The sequence below is a fragment of the Hemitrygon akajei genome, chromosome 8 (assembly GCF_048418815.1).
Source record: "Hemitrygon akajei chromosome 8, sHemAka1.3, whole genome shotgun sequence".
NCBI lineage: Eukaryota > Metazoa > Chordata > Chondrichthyes > Myliobatiformes > Dasyatidae > Hemitrygon > Hemitrygon akajei.
The window spans coordinates 69,465,309-69,482,174 of NC_133131.1; the positions used below are offsets into that span (position 1 = coordinate 69,465,309).

General features: G+C 43.9%; 1 protein-coding gene across 5 annotated transcripts in view; it reads left to right on the forward strand.

Annotated features, from left to right (window-relative positions):
- LOC140731962 (tubby-related protein 3-like) overlaps window positions 1–14,158 on the forward strand; it is a 94,712-nt gene extending 80,554 nt beyond the window's left edge. For all 5 annotated transcript variants that reach the window (XM_073053971.1, XM_073053973.1, XM_073053976.1 and 2 more), the window contains 4 exons: window positions 5,984–6,092; window positions 8,792–8,890; window positions 9,782–9,953; window positions 13,678–14,158. In XM_073053971.1, the coding sequence (XP_072910072.1) occupies window positions 5,984–6,092; window positions 8,792–8,890; window positions 9,782–9,953; window positions 13,678–13,811 (514 nt within the window). In that variant the 3' untranslated portion in view covers window positions 13,812–14,158. The remainder of the gene's footprint in view (window positions 1–5,983; window positions 6,093–8,791; window positions 8,891–9,781; window positions 9,954–13,677) is intronic.
- The last annotated feature ends 2,708 nt before the right edge of the window (window positions 14,159–16,866 follow it).

The following is a 16,866-nucleotide window of genomic DNA, read 5'->3' on the forward strand; positions in this document are numbered from 1 at the left end:
TGATTCCCTCCTTAAGTGTTCTCTAGCATTTCCTATACTCCACAAGAACCTCACTTGTTCCTACCTGGCCATACCTACTATGCACCTCCTTTTTTTCTTAACCAGGGCTTCAATATCTGTTGAAAACCAAGGATCCCTAAACCTGTCATCTTTACCTCTTATTCTGACAGGCATGTATAAGCTTTGTACTCTCAAAATTTCACCTTTGAAGGCCTCCCACTTACCAAGTACCCCTTTTCCAGAAAACAGCCTGTCCCAATCCACACTTGCCGGATACTTTCTGTTACCATCAAAATTGGCCTTTCTTCAGCTTAGAATCTCAGCACAAGGACCAGACCCAACCTTTTCCATAATTACCTTGAAACTAATGGCATTACGATCACTAGATGCAAAGTGTAAACCTACACGAACTGCTGTCACCTGCCGTCTCATTCCCTGATATGAGATTTAGTTCCCCTCACTCTCTAGTTAAAACCTCTAATTAAGGAAATTTTCCTGATCACATTTGACAAACTCTATCCTATCCATCCTTGTACAATACGGGAGGTAGAAAGTTAAAGCCACCTATTATTACAACTTTGTGTTTCTTACACCTCTCTTCAAATTTGCTGCACTAAATCCCACCAACTGATGGGTGGTCTATGGTATAATCCATTTAATGGGGTCTTCCCTTTCTTACTCGTCAGTTCTAGCCTCCCTAGGTGAGCTCCCCAGTCTGTCCAGTCCGTGACATTTTCTATGACTGGTAGTGCGATCCTCCCCCATGATGAGCAAGGTGCTTGCTTTTCTACCTGAAAATCCCACAGGAGTAGTTTAACAGTTGGTCAGATCATGCTCCAGGGCTGAACTGGCTGTGAACATTTTCCAGGGCTACTTCAGGCTGCACTGTAACCTTGGTTAAAAGATGGAGGTGAATTCCAGAGATGAAAGTGGCGTCTCATGACAGTAAGGCAGCTTTTGATTGAGACCTGGAAAAACTAAAATTGATGGGAATTAGAGGGGAAACAATGGCTGACACCAATAGTTGTTGTAGGTCAATCAGCCTAGACCCTGGGAATTCACTGCAGTAGCCTGCCAGCCAGGTCTGAGGCCCTGCCACCTTCAGTTCTTACATCAGTTACCTTCCCACCAGAAGAGGGAGCGTTCACCGATCGTCGCGCAGTGTTCTATTCATGGTTCATCAGCACCCCTTGCCAGAGTGCAGCAAAACCGTAACGACATTCAGGCACCGGCTAGTAAGTGGCAGGAAAGATTTATGCCACCAACACAACAGGTTATGATCATCTCCAAAAAGGCTAATTGGTTCCCTTGACACTCACCAGTATCACAAAGGCCGAGTCCCTCATCATCAGAATCCCACTGATCGAAACTCAACTGGATCAATGCGTAAGTAACATGGCTGCAAGAGCAGGTCAAAGACTGAATACTCCTGCAGAGAGCCACTCACTTCCTGACACCCAAAGCCTTTCCGCCTGGCAAAACTCGGCAGTGTGATGGAAAACTCTCCACATGCCTGGATAAGTGCAGCTCCAATGACATCCATGAAGGTTGACATCACCCAGGATAAAGCAGTCCACTTGACTGACATCCCATTCACTGCCCTAAACACTCACTCCCTCCACTACTGGTACACAGTGTCTACAGTGGGACAAGATGAACTGCAGTTATCCCGTCCTCTGCCACCAAGGACAAAGGCAGCTTGGTGTAAGAGGGAAAACCACCACCTGTGGGTTCCCCTCCATATCTCATGCCATCCTGATTCGGAAATGAATCACTGGTCCTATGTTGTCACCTGTTGGATTCCGTACCTTCCTCAGATAGCAGCTCACCATCAATTCCTCAAGAATGTTTAGGGATTGGGGAATCAATTCTGGTTTTGCCAATATAGCCAGATACTAAAAAAATGAAAAAGCAAGTAGAAAGGCTGAGCATGCAACAGGAGAAATTAATGGTGCCTAAACCATAGTTAACAGTTTATTAGTTGCTGCTGGAATATTTTTTATCAGCTGCTATGTTTCTACATTTGTTGGTGCTTTCTAACGTTGCCAATCACAAGAGTTCACAAGATTTCAGTATAAAGATATAGTTTTCAGGTATGAGTACATTAGTGAGCGTTTCACTTGGAGTACAGCCTGTTTGTGAGAACATGCAGTGAGTGTAAGGAGTAGGACAGTGTTATATAAGATAGAAAAGGAAAGGTCTCGTAACAGAAAGCCATAACTGCCCAGGAAATTGAGGGAACCTGGGGCCTGGCAAAGAGAAGTGCCTGAGGTACTTGTACTTCAGAGAGGATGGCCTGATGGAGTTTTGCACCTGCTCCAGTCTCGGCTCTGATCTCAGAGCAAGTTGCGGATCTCAACACCAGCATCCGTTCTAGCTGTCTCTGCACTAGCTTCCCTGGAGATTAGAGTTGAAGTTGTTTGTGGTGCCTCACTGTTGGACCCTCCTAGTGTTGCAGAGGGCTGGCTGTCTTTCATTCTTTCTTGCCAGAGGGCAGCAAGGTAAGACAGCACCCAGCTTCACAAGGACTGTGGGTACAGTGAAATGTGTACTGAGACCAAAAGGGACTCCACTTATTCCGCATTTGAATGGGCACCTGAAACCCTGGAGAGGAGATTGCTGGCAAGATGTACACAACCATTCTGCAGCCTGGACTCTCCTTCAGTAACTGGTAGAGTGGGTATGAAGAGTTGTCATGTTCCACTGCCTACTGCCTCACTTAGACTTAACCACAGAAGACAGGTACATGGTTGTGGAGGAGGACAGCCAGGATGAAGAGGAGTTCTCTGTTGCCTGGGAACCACACAATTGAGTGAAACACCATAACCCCAGTTCCCCATTCAGCAATCTGCATCTTCCTGACCAAAGTGTGAACATATAAGCCAATGCAAAATAAACGTACCAAGTGTGACAAGTTGTGCAGAAGCACAGAGTCTATGGCTCTATGCATTCCCTCCGTTCACTGCCTGCTTCATTCCAGTCCTGCAGCTGCAACAGGGATATCGAAGGTGGAAGCTGCAGTTGCCTTTACCAGCTCTGGGGCTGGAAGAGCTGCTGCAGATTGCATCTTCTTGTCGAGCAGCAGCAGTCTAGGCTTGTGGGCAGAAATGACTGGGAAACATATACTGTCATCCCGAGAGAGGACAGTGGATTCCTGTTTCATCCCACTTCCTAGCCTTGTGATCCACTGGAGGAGCAGATGCTGAACTGTGATGTGCTTCAAGCCGCTTTGAGCACCAAAGACAGGAATTCAAGCTTCCCCTAGCTTCAAGCATCAGTGGCTTTACCTGTGCTGCAAAGGACAAACAGGCAGCATCTCCCAGAGAGGCTGCCGCATGGTCAGTGGTACTGACGTGCTAATGGAGTTGGACATGGCTTTCAAGCTGGAAAGTGTGGGCATCCAATTTGCACCAAGCCCTGTGTGAAAATGGTGCTTTATCTGAGATGTCCTGGAGTCTGAGAGCTACTGCATCGGCTTCAGGGGAGCTGTCCCTGGTTCTGGAAAGGACACCACCTGTCCCCAGGACGGAGGTAGGAGAAACTGCAGGAAGCGGAATCTGGAAGAAAAGACAAACTGTTGGCAGAGCTCGGTGGGGTGAGCAGCATCTGTGGAGACAATGAGATGATCAATATGGCTGCTTGAGACCCTGTATCTAACTTTACCTAACCCTAATCAGTATGAATGGTGGCATTGAGACAAGACAATCTCTCATAGCTTTAAATAACATTGTCTAATGCAATCCCAGCAAACTAGACACTCAGACCTATTAATCTGTCTTTAGTCTTTTTAATAAAATTATATTTCCTAATTAATGACAAGGGAATCTGAGATTTTAGATTGGGGATTGACAGTCACCATTCCTATTCCTTGCATTTGAAAACCATCATTCATGCGATTGGGAAGGTTGAGATTAACACAATCTCTAATAGTCCTGTCTAACTTGACAAGGGCATTTTGACAGGACACGTTCAGAATTAAAGAGCACTAAAGTGAAAGAGTGGAATAGATTTTAAATATTTCTATATTTGGTACAATGCTGGTGCTATGATATTTTTCTCACTTACTCGGGTTAGTAACAGTAATCTTACTTTTGCTGATAAGTGGAGTTAAAAATGAGAGTACAGAGAGTGTAGAGGGATGGTGGCCAGACAGAAGTGAGAGACAAGGGTGAAACAGAAGCTGGGAGGTGATAGATAGAACCCAGATGATGAGACGGAGAAGTGACAGGCAGATGGAACCAAGCAGGAGAGGGGTTGGAGGAGTGATGAGGCTGGTAGATGATGGGTGAAAATATGGAGAAATAAAATTAGGCAGACGGACCCAGGAGGGAGAGGGTAATGGGAAGTGCAGAAACAGAGGTTGATAGGTGACAGGTGGAATCAGATAAGACAGGGATGATAGGCAGGTAGAACCAGATACGAGTTGTGAGCCAAGAAAGAAGGAACCAATAGGAATATGCATGATGGATAGATGGAGTCAGGATGGAAAGGGTGATGTATCTCTGCCTATCATCTCTTCTCTTTTTCTCCCCATCTGTTTTCTCCACAGCCACTCTCTCCATGACTGCCTAGTCTGTCCATCACTTTCCACCCAACCCTTCCCATTAACACGTACATAAGCTGGATGAACTCAGCAGATTGGGCAGCATCCATTGATTGCTCGTTTCAACAGATGCTGCCCGACCTGCTGAGCTCATCCAGCTTATGTACGTGTTGATTTGACCACAGCATCTGCAGTGTACTTTGTGTTTAAAGATGGGGACTGAAATATAGAATGGTCATATTTGACCTGATTGGGCAATGTGGAATTCTATTAAAGAGTGTTCTCAGAACCCTGATAAATTTGAACCTCACACAAAGGGTTAATTGTTCATTGACCCCGGGTTAAATTATTACAAAATTAAAAAGAAGTTATAATATTCAAAACATTAGGAACCAGTAGATGTACATTGTTAGTTCACTAAGGAACTTTTCTCCTTTACAGTCATGGAAAGATAATGTGACAAAGGGCCCACATAACCCCAAGTCTCAGTATTAACATGCCCAACACTGACTAAAGTTCACCCCACATTCCCATTAACCTCCACCCCTGGTATTACCACTCATCTGCACACTTAAACAATTTACTGTGGCCAGTTAATCTGGTGGGATGTGGGAGAAGACCAGAGCACCTGCAGGACATCGACACAGTCACAGGGAGTGTGTGCAAATAGGCACAGATTGTACCAGAGGTCAGGTTTCAACTCAGCTTACTGGAGCTATGAGGCAGCAACTCGATTTAGCTGAGCCTCTACAAGCCAGATCTGATTCATGGCTTGATTCCTTTCCCAGAAAGCTTTTGGCCTCCCGATTTGTCTAGCACCTCATTCAATGGACAATTGTTCGACTCTTTCCAGAAAAATAACTTAATCTACTCTGGAGTGAACCACCCAGGAAAAAAGGTCACCACAATGTCAAAATAATAAAGTTAAGTAAAAAGAAGTGTGTTTCTGGGCTAGTTTTCATTGACTCCCGTAGGTTGGAGGGAACCTTGCCAGACTCTTCCTGTCAAACTTTTCAAGATCTTTTTCCTGAGTAATACACACAAGATGCTGGGGTAACTCAACAGATCTATGGAAGGAAATGAACAGTTGATGTTTCAGGCCAAGACACTTCATTACGACTGATCTTTTTCCCTTTATCTTTCACCCCTCTTGGCAGGTCTTGAGGTCCAGATCCTGGATTAAGCCACTGTGTCCAAGAAAGCTGTCGATATTTCAGCCCAGCATTACCTTCCTGCACTAATCCCTTGATTGTATTAATATCTATCAGTTTCTTACCTGGCTAACATTGGATACAGTGTGCACACTGTGCATCAGGTTGAATGACAGGGTCATTCTCCCAACACTCTCCTCCCTCCCTATTCATTTACTTTGATGGTGCTAACTATCATTTCCTCCTATGAGAACATCAACCTTATGTTATTCTATTTGGACTTTCCAAGGTCAAACCTGATGGGGACCAAGTTCACGGTGTTTGACAATGGACTTAACCCCGATCGGGGTAGGGCTGACCGTTCCAATGTTCGTCAGGAGCTTTCTGCTATCACTTACGTGAGTATCAGTAGCCAAGGAGTGAGCTTGTCTCGGCTAATCACCGCTGACAGCATTTGCTTTGTGTCATGTTAGAAATGCAGAAGGAATCACACTTATTCTGAGCCTTTCATAGCCTTGGAACATCCAAATCCACCACAGGAATTCAACCTTTTTGAAACGTAATCACAGCAGCAAAGAGCGACTGTCCAGATTACACCTTAATGAGAGGTGCTTCCAGCACTACTACCAGTTCTGATCAGAGGGGGTTTGATGCAATGCATCACTATACATTCTTTCAATCAGTTCAGCCTAAACTGAATCCTAAATCTGCCTTACCAAGGATCACCTCCTGCCTAATCTGGCCTTCCTTCTTAGTCACCTTAATGATAGGAATCAGCGAAACGATATCCTCCTCTTTGAGTTGGAGCAGGATCGATGAACTGATTGGCCTAAGTCTGCTCCTTATGGTCCTCAATGAGGCTGGGCTCTTGGGTAGCACGTTCAAGGTTCTGCAATACCTGCTCGAACTTCAGATCTCCTACTATTTGGTTCTTATGGTCCTGCCCAAAACCTGATGCTTCCTGCCCTTAATGTGGAACCCCTTGCATCCTTTGAGATGTAGGGTGACAGGATATCAATACAAGTACAGACATGGCCAACAGTGTAAGAAAATGACAGAGTGGGACTGACCTGCTATTCCATTCCATCAGCTCCATTTCTCACAAGAGAAATGGAAGTGTAAATTGTACACAACTTTGACAAAAACGTAACTAACATAATTTTTAAAAATCCATTTTCATGCAATATGGTCCATGCATTTGTGATTATGGTTGTGCAGAAGTAAGTGATTGAAGGGAAGGAGTTGTTCTTGAACCTGGTTGTGTGGGACTTCAGGTCTGAGTCCTGGCTTCAGTTGTCCCATCAAAGACCTTCCTTCAAGAAGGTCAGAGTTGGAGATTTAACTCTGTTCAACTCCTCTGAAAAAATGAAGTGTCAATAGTCCCATGTGGTGAGACCAAGAGGCAAGGAGCTGATTGGTGACATTCATGCCGTGCAAGTCTCCTTCAATGACAATGGATTGATAGATAGATAGATAGATACTTTATTCATCCCCATGGGGAAATTCAAATTTTTTTCCAATGTCCCATACACTTGTTGTAGCAAAACTAATTACATACAATACTTAACTCAGTAAAAAATATGATATGCATCTAAATCACTATCTCAAAAAGCATTAATAATAGCTTTTAAAAAGTTCTTAAGTCCTGGCGGTTGAATTGTAAAGCCTAATGGCATTGGGGAGTATTGACCTCTTCATCCTGTCTGAGGAGCATTGCATCAATAGTAACCTGTCGCTGAAACTGCTTCTCTGTCTCTGGATGGTGCTATGTAGAGGATGTTCAGAGTTTTCCATAATTGACCGTAGCCTACTCAGCGCCCTTCGCTCAGCTACCGATGTTAAACTCTCCAGTACTTTGCCCATGACAGAGCCCGCCTTCCTTACCAGCTTATTAAGACGTGAGGCGTCCCTCTTCTTAATGCTTCCTCCCCAACACGCCACCACAAAGAAGAGGGCGCTCTCCACAACTGACCTATAGAACATCTTCAGCATCTCACTACAGACATTGAATGACGCCAACCTTCTAAGGAAGTACAGTCGACTCTGTGCCTTCCTGCACAAGGCATCTGTGTTGGCAGTCCAGTCTAGCTTCTCATCTAACTGTACTCCCAGATACTTGTAGGTCTTAACCTGCTCCACACATTCTCCATTAATGATCACTGGCTCCATATGAGGCCTAGATCTCCTAAAGTCCACCACCATCTCCTTGGTCTTGGTGATATTGAGATGCAGGTAGTTTGAGTTGCACCATATCACAAAGTCCTGTATCAGTTTCCTATACTCCTCCTCCTGTCCATTCCTGACACACCCCACTATGGCCGTGTCATCAGCGAACTTCTGCACATGGCAGGACTCCGAGTTATATTGGAAGTCTGATGTGTACAGGGTGAACAGGACCGGAGAGAGTATGGTTCCCTGCGGCGCTCCTGTGCTGCTGACCACCGTGTCAGTCCTACAGTCTCCCAACCGCACATACTGATATTCCAAGACATTACCATTGCCGAGGGATCAGCATCACCAGTGACCTAAAGTCAATTGGACAAGAATATCAGTAACTAGAGGCTGGTGTTCTCGGGCAAGTGACTCATCTCCTGACTCCCCGCAACCATGCCAACACTTACAAGGTTCAAGTGAAAAGTGTGATGGAAAATTGTTTTCCAGCATCTCCAGTGACACCCAGGACAGCTTGCCAATCACCAAGCTCAAATCAGCCCATCTAACTCTGGGTCTCTACCTCTCATGCACTCTCTCCACTATCAAGACTGCAGAGAAGGCAGCCTGGGAAACGCACTCTGACAACACCTCTCAAACCTGTGAGCTTGCCAACCAAGGACAGGGGCAGCAAGGGCGCATCACCAGTTGCAGATTCCCCTCCCATTCACACACTATTCTGGCTGGGCCACATCATTGAGTGTAGACTGATGAACGCCTAACCTAGGAGCACCACTGGTGGACTCCGATTGGGAGAGTAGCAGTTTAAAGGAGACACGTCAGAGTGGAAGTGATGGTTGTCCATGTTACCGATACTTTTGTCTGATTGATGGTTATTCAGAAAGGTTTCTGCATATGTAATGGGGTTAAATGCAAATTGTTACAGGAAACAAATGTGCTTGGATTCAGAGGCCCCAGGAGGATGACAGTGATTATCCCAGCGATGGACGAGAAGCAGGAACGTATCCCCTTCCGGCCTCGTAACGTGAGTTGGATTGAAACATTAAAAGTATCTGTTCTTGTAACCTTCAACATAATGGTTTCATTCAATGCTCAGTCGACAATGCTCTGAGATAGCATAAAATCCTGTAAATACCCAGATGATCAGAACATAAGAACCACCTTTAACCTGAAGCATTAACTCCGTTTCCCTCTCCACAAATGCTGATTGTCCTGTTGAGTGTTTCAAGTCTTTCATTAATAGATTTCCAACATCTGACGTTCTTTGATCTTTGTTTGCTTTTATTGCTGGAAACTCTCCACTACTCTAAACTATCAACCTCCCCTTGTTCTCCCCAGAGTGTATTTCTTGTAATCTCAATATGAATGCCCCTGCCCAACCACAAGTGTAAGCCTCTTCAGAGTGAAAGCCCCTGACTAAACAAGAGTAAACAACCCATCTAAGGGTAAACTGGCTCTTCACCTTAAATTCCTCCCCTTCATGCTAGGGGAAATGCCTCTCCCCATTCTGAGTGTAAATTAACCCATCACTGCAATAATCCCACCACCACGCTAAACAGAGTAAGTGATGTAACACAGTCCTTCACAGAGCAGACCCCAGTCCTAGCATAACGGGAGAATACCCTGCCCAGTCAGACTGACATTCACCTGCCACTTCCCACACAAGTAAACAGTTCCTCCCACTGTCCCACAGCCCTGCAGAGGGAATGAACTGTGTCCAATTCCCAGCACATCCCTGACCACCTGAACAACACTGGCGATGGAAATTCCGAGCAGTCAAAGCAACTTAAAAGTCTCAGAATGCCTGGCCTGGGTCCTAAGCGCAAGATTCACATCCCATAAGGCTGTAGAGGGCTTGGCAAGAATAGTGTGGCAATGTTCTCCGCTGACTGGACAAACCTGGGGTTCCTTCTAGGATAAGGACGGCCTGCTGGCCAGGTGGCAAAACAACAACACAGAGAACGTAATTGAGTTGCACAACAAGACCCCAGTGTGGAATGATGAGACGCAGTCCTATGTGTTGAACTTCCATGGGAGAGTGACTCACGCCTCGGTGAAGAACTTCCAGATTGTCCACGAGAATGACTGTGAGTTGTATTCCTGTTCTGAATGGTGAAATACATAAAGCTTTGTCAATTGGGACCACTTAACTGCCTCGTTACCCAGGTTTAAGTATTTTTCCCTCTTAAAGTCAAAGCAGGGTGTGTTTCCCTCTTTGCTTTGATTTGTCCCTCCATAAGCAGTCCTTATTAGACCATAAACTGTGGAAGCAGAATTAGGCCATTTGGCCCATTGAGGCTGCTCCATCATCCAATCATCAATCATACCTCATCTCCAAGTGCCATTTCCTATTTAACCTACGCTATCTCCAAATAGCCTTTCACCTTTTCTATCTCCAAGTACCATTCACCAAGACACTTTCCTTCTCTGCATGTAAAACTACCCACATTCTCTTCCCCATCTCCATAGGGAAAGGCCCATGATCCTTTTCCTAACTCCATATACCATTGTCTCTGTTTCCTTCCCCATCTCTGTGTACATCCCACATGTTTCTGCCCCCATTTTCATGTACAACTCCCCACAAACGTTCCCTAACTCAATATACCATTCTCTCTTTCCTTCCCTACCTCTGTCTATATTCCATATGTCGAAAATAATACACACAGCTCCTTCATCTCATTCAAAGTTCAAAGTAAATTTATTATCAAAATACACATACATCACCACATACAACACTGAGACTCATTTTCTTGCGGGCATACTCAATAGATCCATAATAGAATAATAGCCATAATAGAATCAGTGAAAGACACTCCAGCTTGGGTGTGCAGTCGTTCATTGATTAATACAGATTGTGATTGCCTGGATCTGAGAAATGAGACACCCTATCAACTACTGCTCGCCAATTTGAAAATTGCCTTTTTATCTCTAGCCTTTGTCTTCTGTCAGTTGCTCTATCCTCAATTCTTACTAACTTGCCACAATGCCACAGTGGAAAGTGAGTTTATTGCACAGCTCCAGTAACTGGGGTGGGTCCTGACCTCCGGTGCTGTCTGTGGGAGGTTTACGCATCCACTCTGTGGCTGCTGCTCTTCCCCCGGATCTCCAGTTTCTTCCCACATCTTACAGGCACACTGATGAGTTAGTTGCTACTGTATGTGCCACCTGGGATAGTGAGGGAATAGTTCAGAGGAATCTAATTGAGGGAATGCTCTGATGGGAATCTTCTGAGACTCAATGGACCATATTTCTTAAGTAAATACGATAATATGCTGCATTCACGTCAAAGAATCTCTCTATTATGTCCTGACTTCATTTGTGATACCTAGTCAAATTTTGTTTGAAAATCCAAGACATTATGTCCATTTTACCTTTTCTGCAAGTTGCATCCTCAAGGAATTCTAATTAACTTGAGAAATTTTGTTCCCCTTTGGTAAAACCAAATCACCTTTGCCTGGTTCTTTGCTAAGTGCTCTATCTCTTTGGAAAATGGATTCTGATAGTCTCCTGAACAGAGATATTAGTTCCCAGTGTTCTACCTTCCTACTTTCAATGACTAAAGTTGCCACATCTACTGTTTTCCAATCCATTGAAACTTTTCCATAGCCTAGGGAATTCTGGAAGATGACAAAGTTTCAGATGTGGGCCATCAGGCCCAGGTTTGTCTGTATTTATTCCCATCATTTTGTCCAATACTTTTTCTTTGATGATATTAATTCCTTTAAATTCCTTGCCTGAGTTTCCCACCATGTTCAAGATGTTTCAGTTTCTTCAAGCGTGAAGATAAAAGAAAATAATTGACATCTTCCCTATTTCCATTCCCCATTATTTATTCCCCTGTCTTAGCTTCTATGGGACCAACATTTACTTCTGCTATAGTTTTCCTCCCTGTATTTCTTGTTAGCTTATGGCCAAGATTTACTTTCATTTCTTCCAAAGTTCCAGATGACCTGGTGAAAATAGTGGTCAGACAGAGTGCAGTATTACTCTGGGTCAAAACTCACTCCTCACTGGATTATATCCCATCTCATATTACTTCACAAAGCTAAGGGCACAAGGTGACCCCCAACCACCAACTCAATTCTCTTTCACTTGTCTTTAACTTGTGAAATTAGTCAGATGATCCAAGGTCCTATTTGAGTCCCACATAGCTTTACATTCTCCCCATATTTAAATCAGTTTAGCTTGAAGATGGAATAGAATGGGGAGATATACTGGATGTTATCAGAATCCGTTCTGTGATCCAGCCAGATGGGACCTCTGCAACTGGCTTGGGAAAGGGGACGGCATGGAGGAGAGGGAGAGGTCGGAGGTCGATGCAGTCTCAGCTAGGGGATATGCTCCCAGATTATGTCCCCAAGTACATCTTTATCACAGGAGGGTGTACTGGACTGATTTGATGTTGCTTCTCATGGTCAAGTATTGTACTCAAAGATGTACAATACTGGACTATGACCACTTGGGGCTGAACATAACCATCCACAGTAACCTCTGTAAACATCAGTTATGGACAAGACATCCACAGTCAGCATTTGACCCTTCCTTTATGGATAGGACAGGCTGCCAGCCACAGAGTCAGAGAGTGATACGACATGGCAACCGGCCCTTCGGCCCAACTGGTCCATGCTGACTACAGCATCCACCCTGCTAGTCCCAATTGCCCAACCTCCAAAGCCCCTCCCCTTCATGATCCTATCTAAATGTTGTAATTGTACCCACCTCAACATCTTCCCCTGGTGGCTCATTCCAGGAACTCACTACCCTATGTGTAAGTTGCCTCTTAGGTTTCTATTAAACCTCTCCCCTCTGATCTTGTCTCTGGTCCTCTAGTTTTGGACTCCCCAGACCTGGAAGAAAAACTATGACCATCCAACTTATCCACAGCCCTGATGATTCTCTAATTCTGTGAGGTCACCCCCTCATTGTTCTTTGTGGATGGTAATGCCTTGTGAAATGCATGGGCTGCAGTGTACATTTCTGTTGTGGTATCAGGGCTTACAAGGAATGAAAGGGAAGAAGATTGGGTGAATAAGCCCTGCTTGGACACGTTGCTGTAGGCTCACTATCTCTCACCCCACCCCCAGCCCTTCCAACACCTCCCTCTTTCCAGAACACTGCCTTCCAAAACCAAGCTTGACCAGGGTTATAGTTCATAAATAAGTGTTCAAATATGTAAAAGGAATACTCAAATGAAAGCAATAGATGATGATGTCTATGTTAGTCCATTAGAAGTACAGATCTCCGGATAAGTAACTGAGATTCAAATCACACTATGATGTGTACAAGGTGTCAATACATTGAATTAATTTTAGAATAAATGGTCATGTGGGAGTCACCATCACTGAACTGTGGTGAGACTCCATCTGCTTCACAGACGTGCCTCAGGGAAGCAAATCTGCTGTCTCTGCCTGGCTTGGCCTGAACGTGAGACTCGACTCACATTTGATTCGTAACTGCTGTCTGGGATAGTGTAGTAAGCTGTTTCCATCCAGCCCAATAAATGCTGGCTGTGTCAAAGAGAGCAACCTGCCAAGAGTGAATGAAACAGATCTTCTCATGACTTTTGTGACTTTCTAAAAATCCCCAGAATACTGCTAGCAGAACAATACAGGAAATGAACACTTACTTCCTGTAAACCCTGGAAGCTGTGCTGGCCCAAGAAGGAGAGTGAAAGGGGAAAGAGACAAGGAATACATATTTTTTTTATATTTTCCTCCTTAAGGAGTGGTGGTGGCATTGATTTTAAAGGTGAGGGACTAAATTAAGTATCGGGTGATTTAAAACAGGCCCCTCTTTCTGTATTTCTCATAGCTGACTACATAGTGATGCAGTTTGGACGTGTGGCTGACGATGCATTCACCATGGATTACAATTACCCGATGTGTGCAGTCCAAGCGTTTGCCATCGCTCTCTCCAGCTTTGATGGGAAACTAGCATGCGAATGATCAAAGACCTACTGCTGTGCCACCAGTGCGGAGCTGGGAACTGAAGTGTGCTTTATTTAATCTGCAAAACTAGTGTTAGACTAACGTACACCTGGTAAACTTGTGCGGGTTTTCCTGAAGATGCACCAGAACTATAGAAACACTTGACCCTGTGTAGCAACCACCTACGAAGCTGTGAAACCCTGCGTCGAAAATGGAGAGAATATGTTCGGAGTGGAGGAAGGCAGCGTCAAGTAGTGAAGTCATGTGAACACGCTGGGATCAGAGAAATAATGACATCTGTAGTTAATAGCACTATTTCCAGTTTTCCTGTCTGCAAAAGAATGTGATAAAGATGGCTCTGATTATGTCAGGCTCACGTATGTTTTATGCTGGGGCAATGATTTTCTTACTCGGAAGGCTGAAAGTCTGAGGGGATATTCAGCCAAGATCGGGGCAGTCATGGAGAGATCCTTCATGCTCTGTTGTGACCTAGCACTGCACAGTCCGATGTATCATCACCACAGTTCCACACCACCCCCAGCATCCTGACCCCTTCAATACACGGAGCATTCCTGACATTTCCCTCCACAGATGCTGCCCCACTTGCTGACCAATGCTTTCTGCTCTTAAGCAAAAATAAAATATATGCTGCATTTTATAGAGCAAGACACACAAAATCCTGGAGGAATTTTGCATGCCAGTCAGCATCTATGGAGCAGAATAGATAGTCAACATTTTGGGTCGAGACCCTTCGTCAGGACTCTGAGGAAGTGTGATTAGCTCAGAGTGTTACTCTGCATTTCCAGTGTCTGCAGATTCTCTTGTGTTACATATTTTATGGATTACTGATCTTCCCTGTCCCACGGACCTAGAAACTTGAAAAATTTATTGTTGACCAACATCACATTTCTGGCAACACTGGAGACCCCTTCAAAGTAAGAAAGAAAAGCTGGCACTGAAAAGTTGACCCATTTTGGGAGAATTGGTAAGAATGGGACATACATGGTGAATGGGAGGAGCCCAGGGAGTAGGAACCTCAGTGTAAGTGTACAAGTTCAAGGATGTCTGAAGGTGATGGCATGGGTAGATAGGATGATAAAGAAAGGTTACTGGACACATGCCTTCATTAGTTGAAAAAAAGAAAGAAAGAGCTGGCAAATTATGGAAAAACTTTACAAAGTATTGTATAGGTCAGTTAACATTTCAAGGCAATAACTTCTGCCCCATTCTGTTTAAGACATCCCTCCTAAAGTTCACGTGAGATTGAGTTTAAGCCACTGCACCAATTGACCATTTTGAGCTACACAGTAGGGAGAACCTGATGAAGGTTTCCCAGTAGGGGCAGATAATTATGTTCAGCTTCAATATTTCCCTGCAGTTCTGACTAATGCTCCTTTACCCAGACATATTGTTCTCCATTCCATCTGTAAAGGAAGGCAGGCAGTGCACACGCAACTGCTAGAGCTGGTTCATTTTACCAAGTGATCTGGGTCACCTTTCGCAGCCACTTGCAGGAATCCCGCCTCTCAAGAGTGGCATCAGAAAGATAGTAAAAACAAATCAGACAGGACAGAGTACAAAGAAGGGAATTATTTTCACATTGTAGATCATACATAGCAGTTGCCAGAATAACAGGGAGGCTATGATATCAATCAGATTGTTTTGTAATCATGAGTTCTGTTGCAGTGACACGTTATAAGTGAAAAGCACCTCTCACTTTGTGCAGCAATTAAGGTTTTCCTTAAGTGCGTAAACAATGAAATACATATTCATAATCTTGCTAGCCATTACATTGCAGTGTAGACAGCAATGCTAGCAGCTGCCACACAACTGAGACTTACCTCTGCACAATGAAGAATATTGCATGCTGACTGAGAAAGTCCTACACAATACAATAGTGTCACGTATAGCTAAAGAAAGTCATATAGGTTGAGTACCCCTTATCTGAAACGCTTAGGGCCAAAAGTGTTTCCGATTTTGGACCTCTTCAGAGTTTGGAATATATAATAACATAGCTTGGGATCATCATAATTTCAAGCTCTGAATTTATGTGCTCCTGGTAAGCAGTCTGTCTCCACTTGTTCATCACACATATTGAAGAATAACACACAATGGCAGACTTTCAGACTCCACCTACGATGCCATGTTTTGATTAAAAGGTTACAGTATTTGTATTTTTTAAGGTTTATGTAAGATATGAAAACAATCAGCTTTGTAGACTTGTTCTGGTGTTAGATTTTCATCAGCGACGACCTTGGCAAACTCATCAATGAATTCCTCTGCTGCTTCGTGATCTGCAGACACTTTAAAAATTTCATGCTATACTTTTTCTTAATTTTCTGCAAGCAGCCTGCAGAATATTTACCGTTACCTTCAAATTTCAGTTTGTCCTGAGTGGTCTTTGCTTGTGTCAAGATCAGTATATCATTAAGTAGCATATGTTCACTACAAAACTGACAAATCCACTCTTTCGATACACGACCGAGGTCTTCATTTTCTGTGTTATGCAGTTTTTCTATTTTTCATTAACTTCTGTTTATTGTGTATGTGAGGTCATTTCTCAGAGCTGTCTGAGGTACACAGAGACATGTGCATCACCTGGGAACCTTCCCAGCGCCTTGTGGAATTCTCCATTTCTAATGTCAGGTCAGCACTTTTCAGGTGTCGGAGGTTTATGGATTTTGGACTTTTGGAAAAGGATTGCTCAAACTGTATAAGTAAACACAAAATGAGTAAATGTTATTAAAGGAGCCGGCTTTTAGGACAGTTTTTCTTTTTTTTTTATTAAATTAGTTTTTCAAAACATTTTACAAAATTAAAAACCCCAAATCCCAATGAGGAGCATTAATACAGAGCAAGGTTAAGCATACAATAACAATATGCTACACAGGAAGAGAATTTAACAAAAAAGCACCTAAATTAAAGACAAGTGAGCTTAGTGTCCTCCCCAAGCCCCACAACACAAGAAAAAAAAACAATTCCAGACCAACCACCACACAATATAGAGAGTATAAGTCCGGACAGTCAAACTCCCAGACTGTAAATACACTTAGCAACAGAGGATAATAAAGCC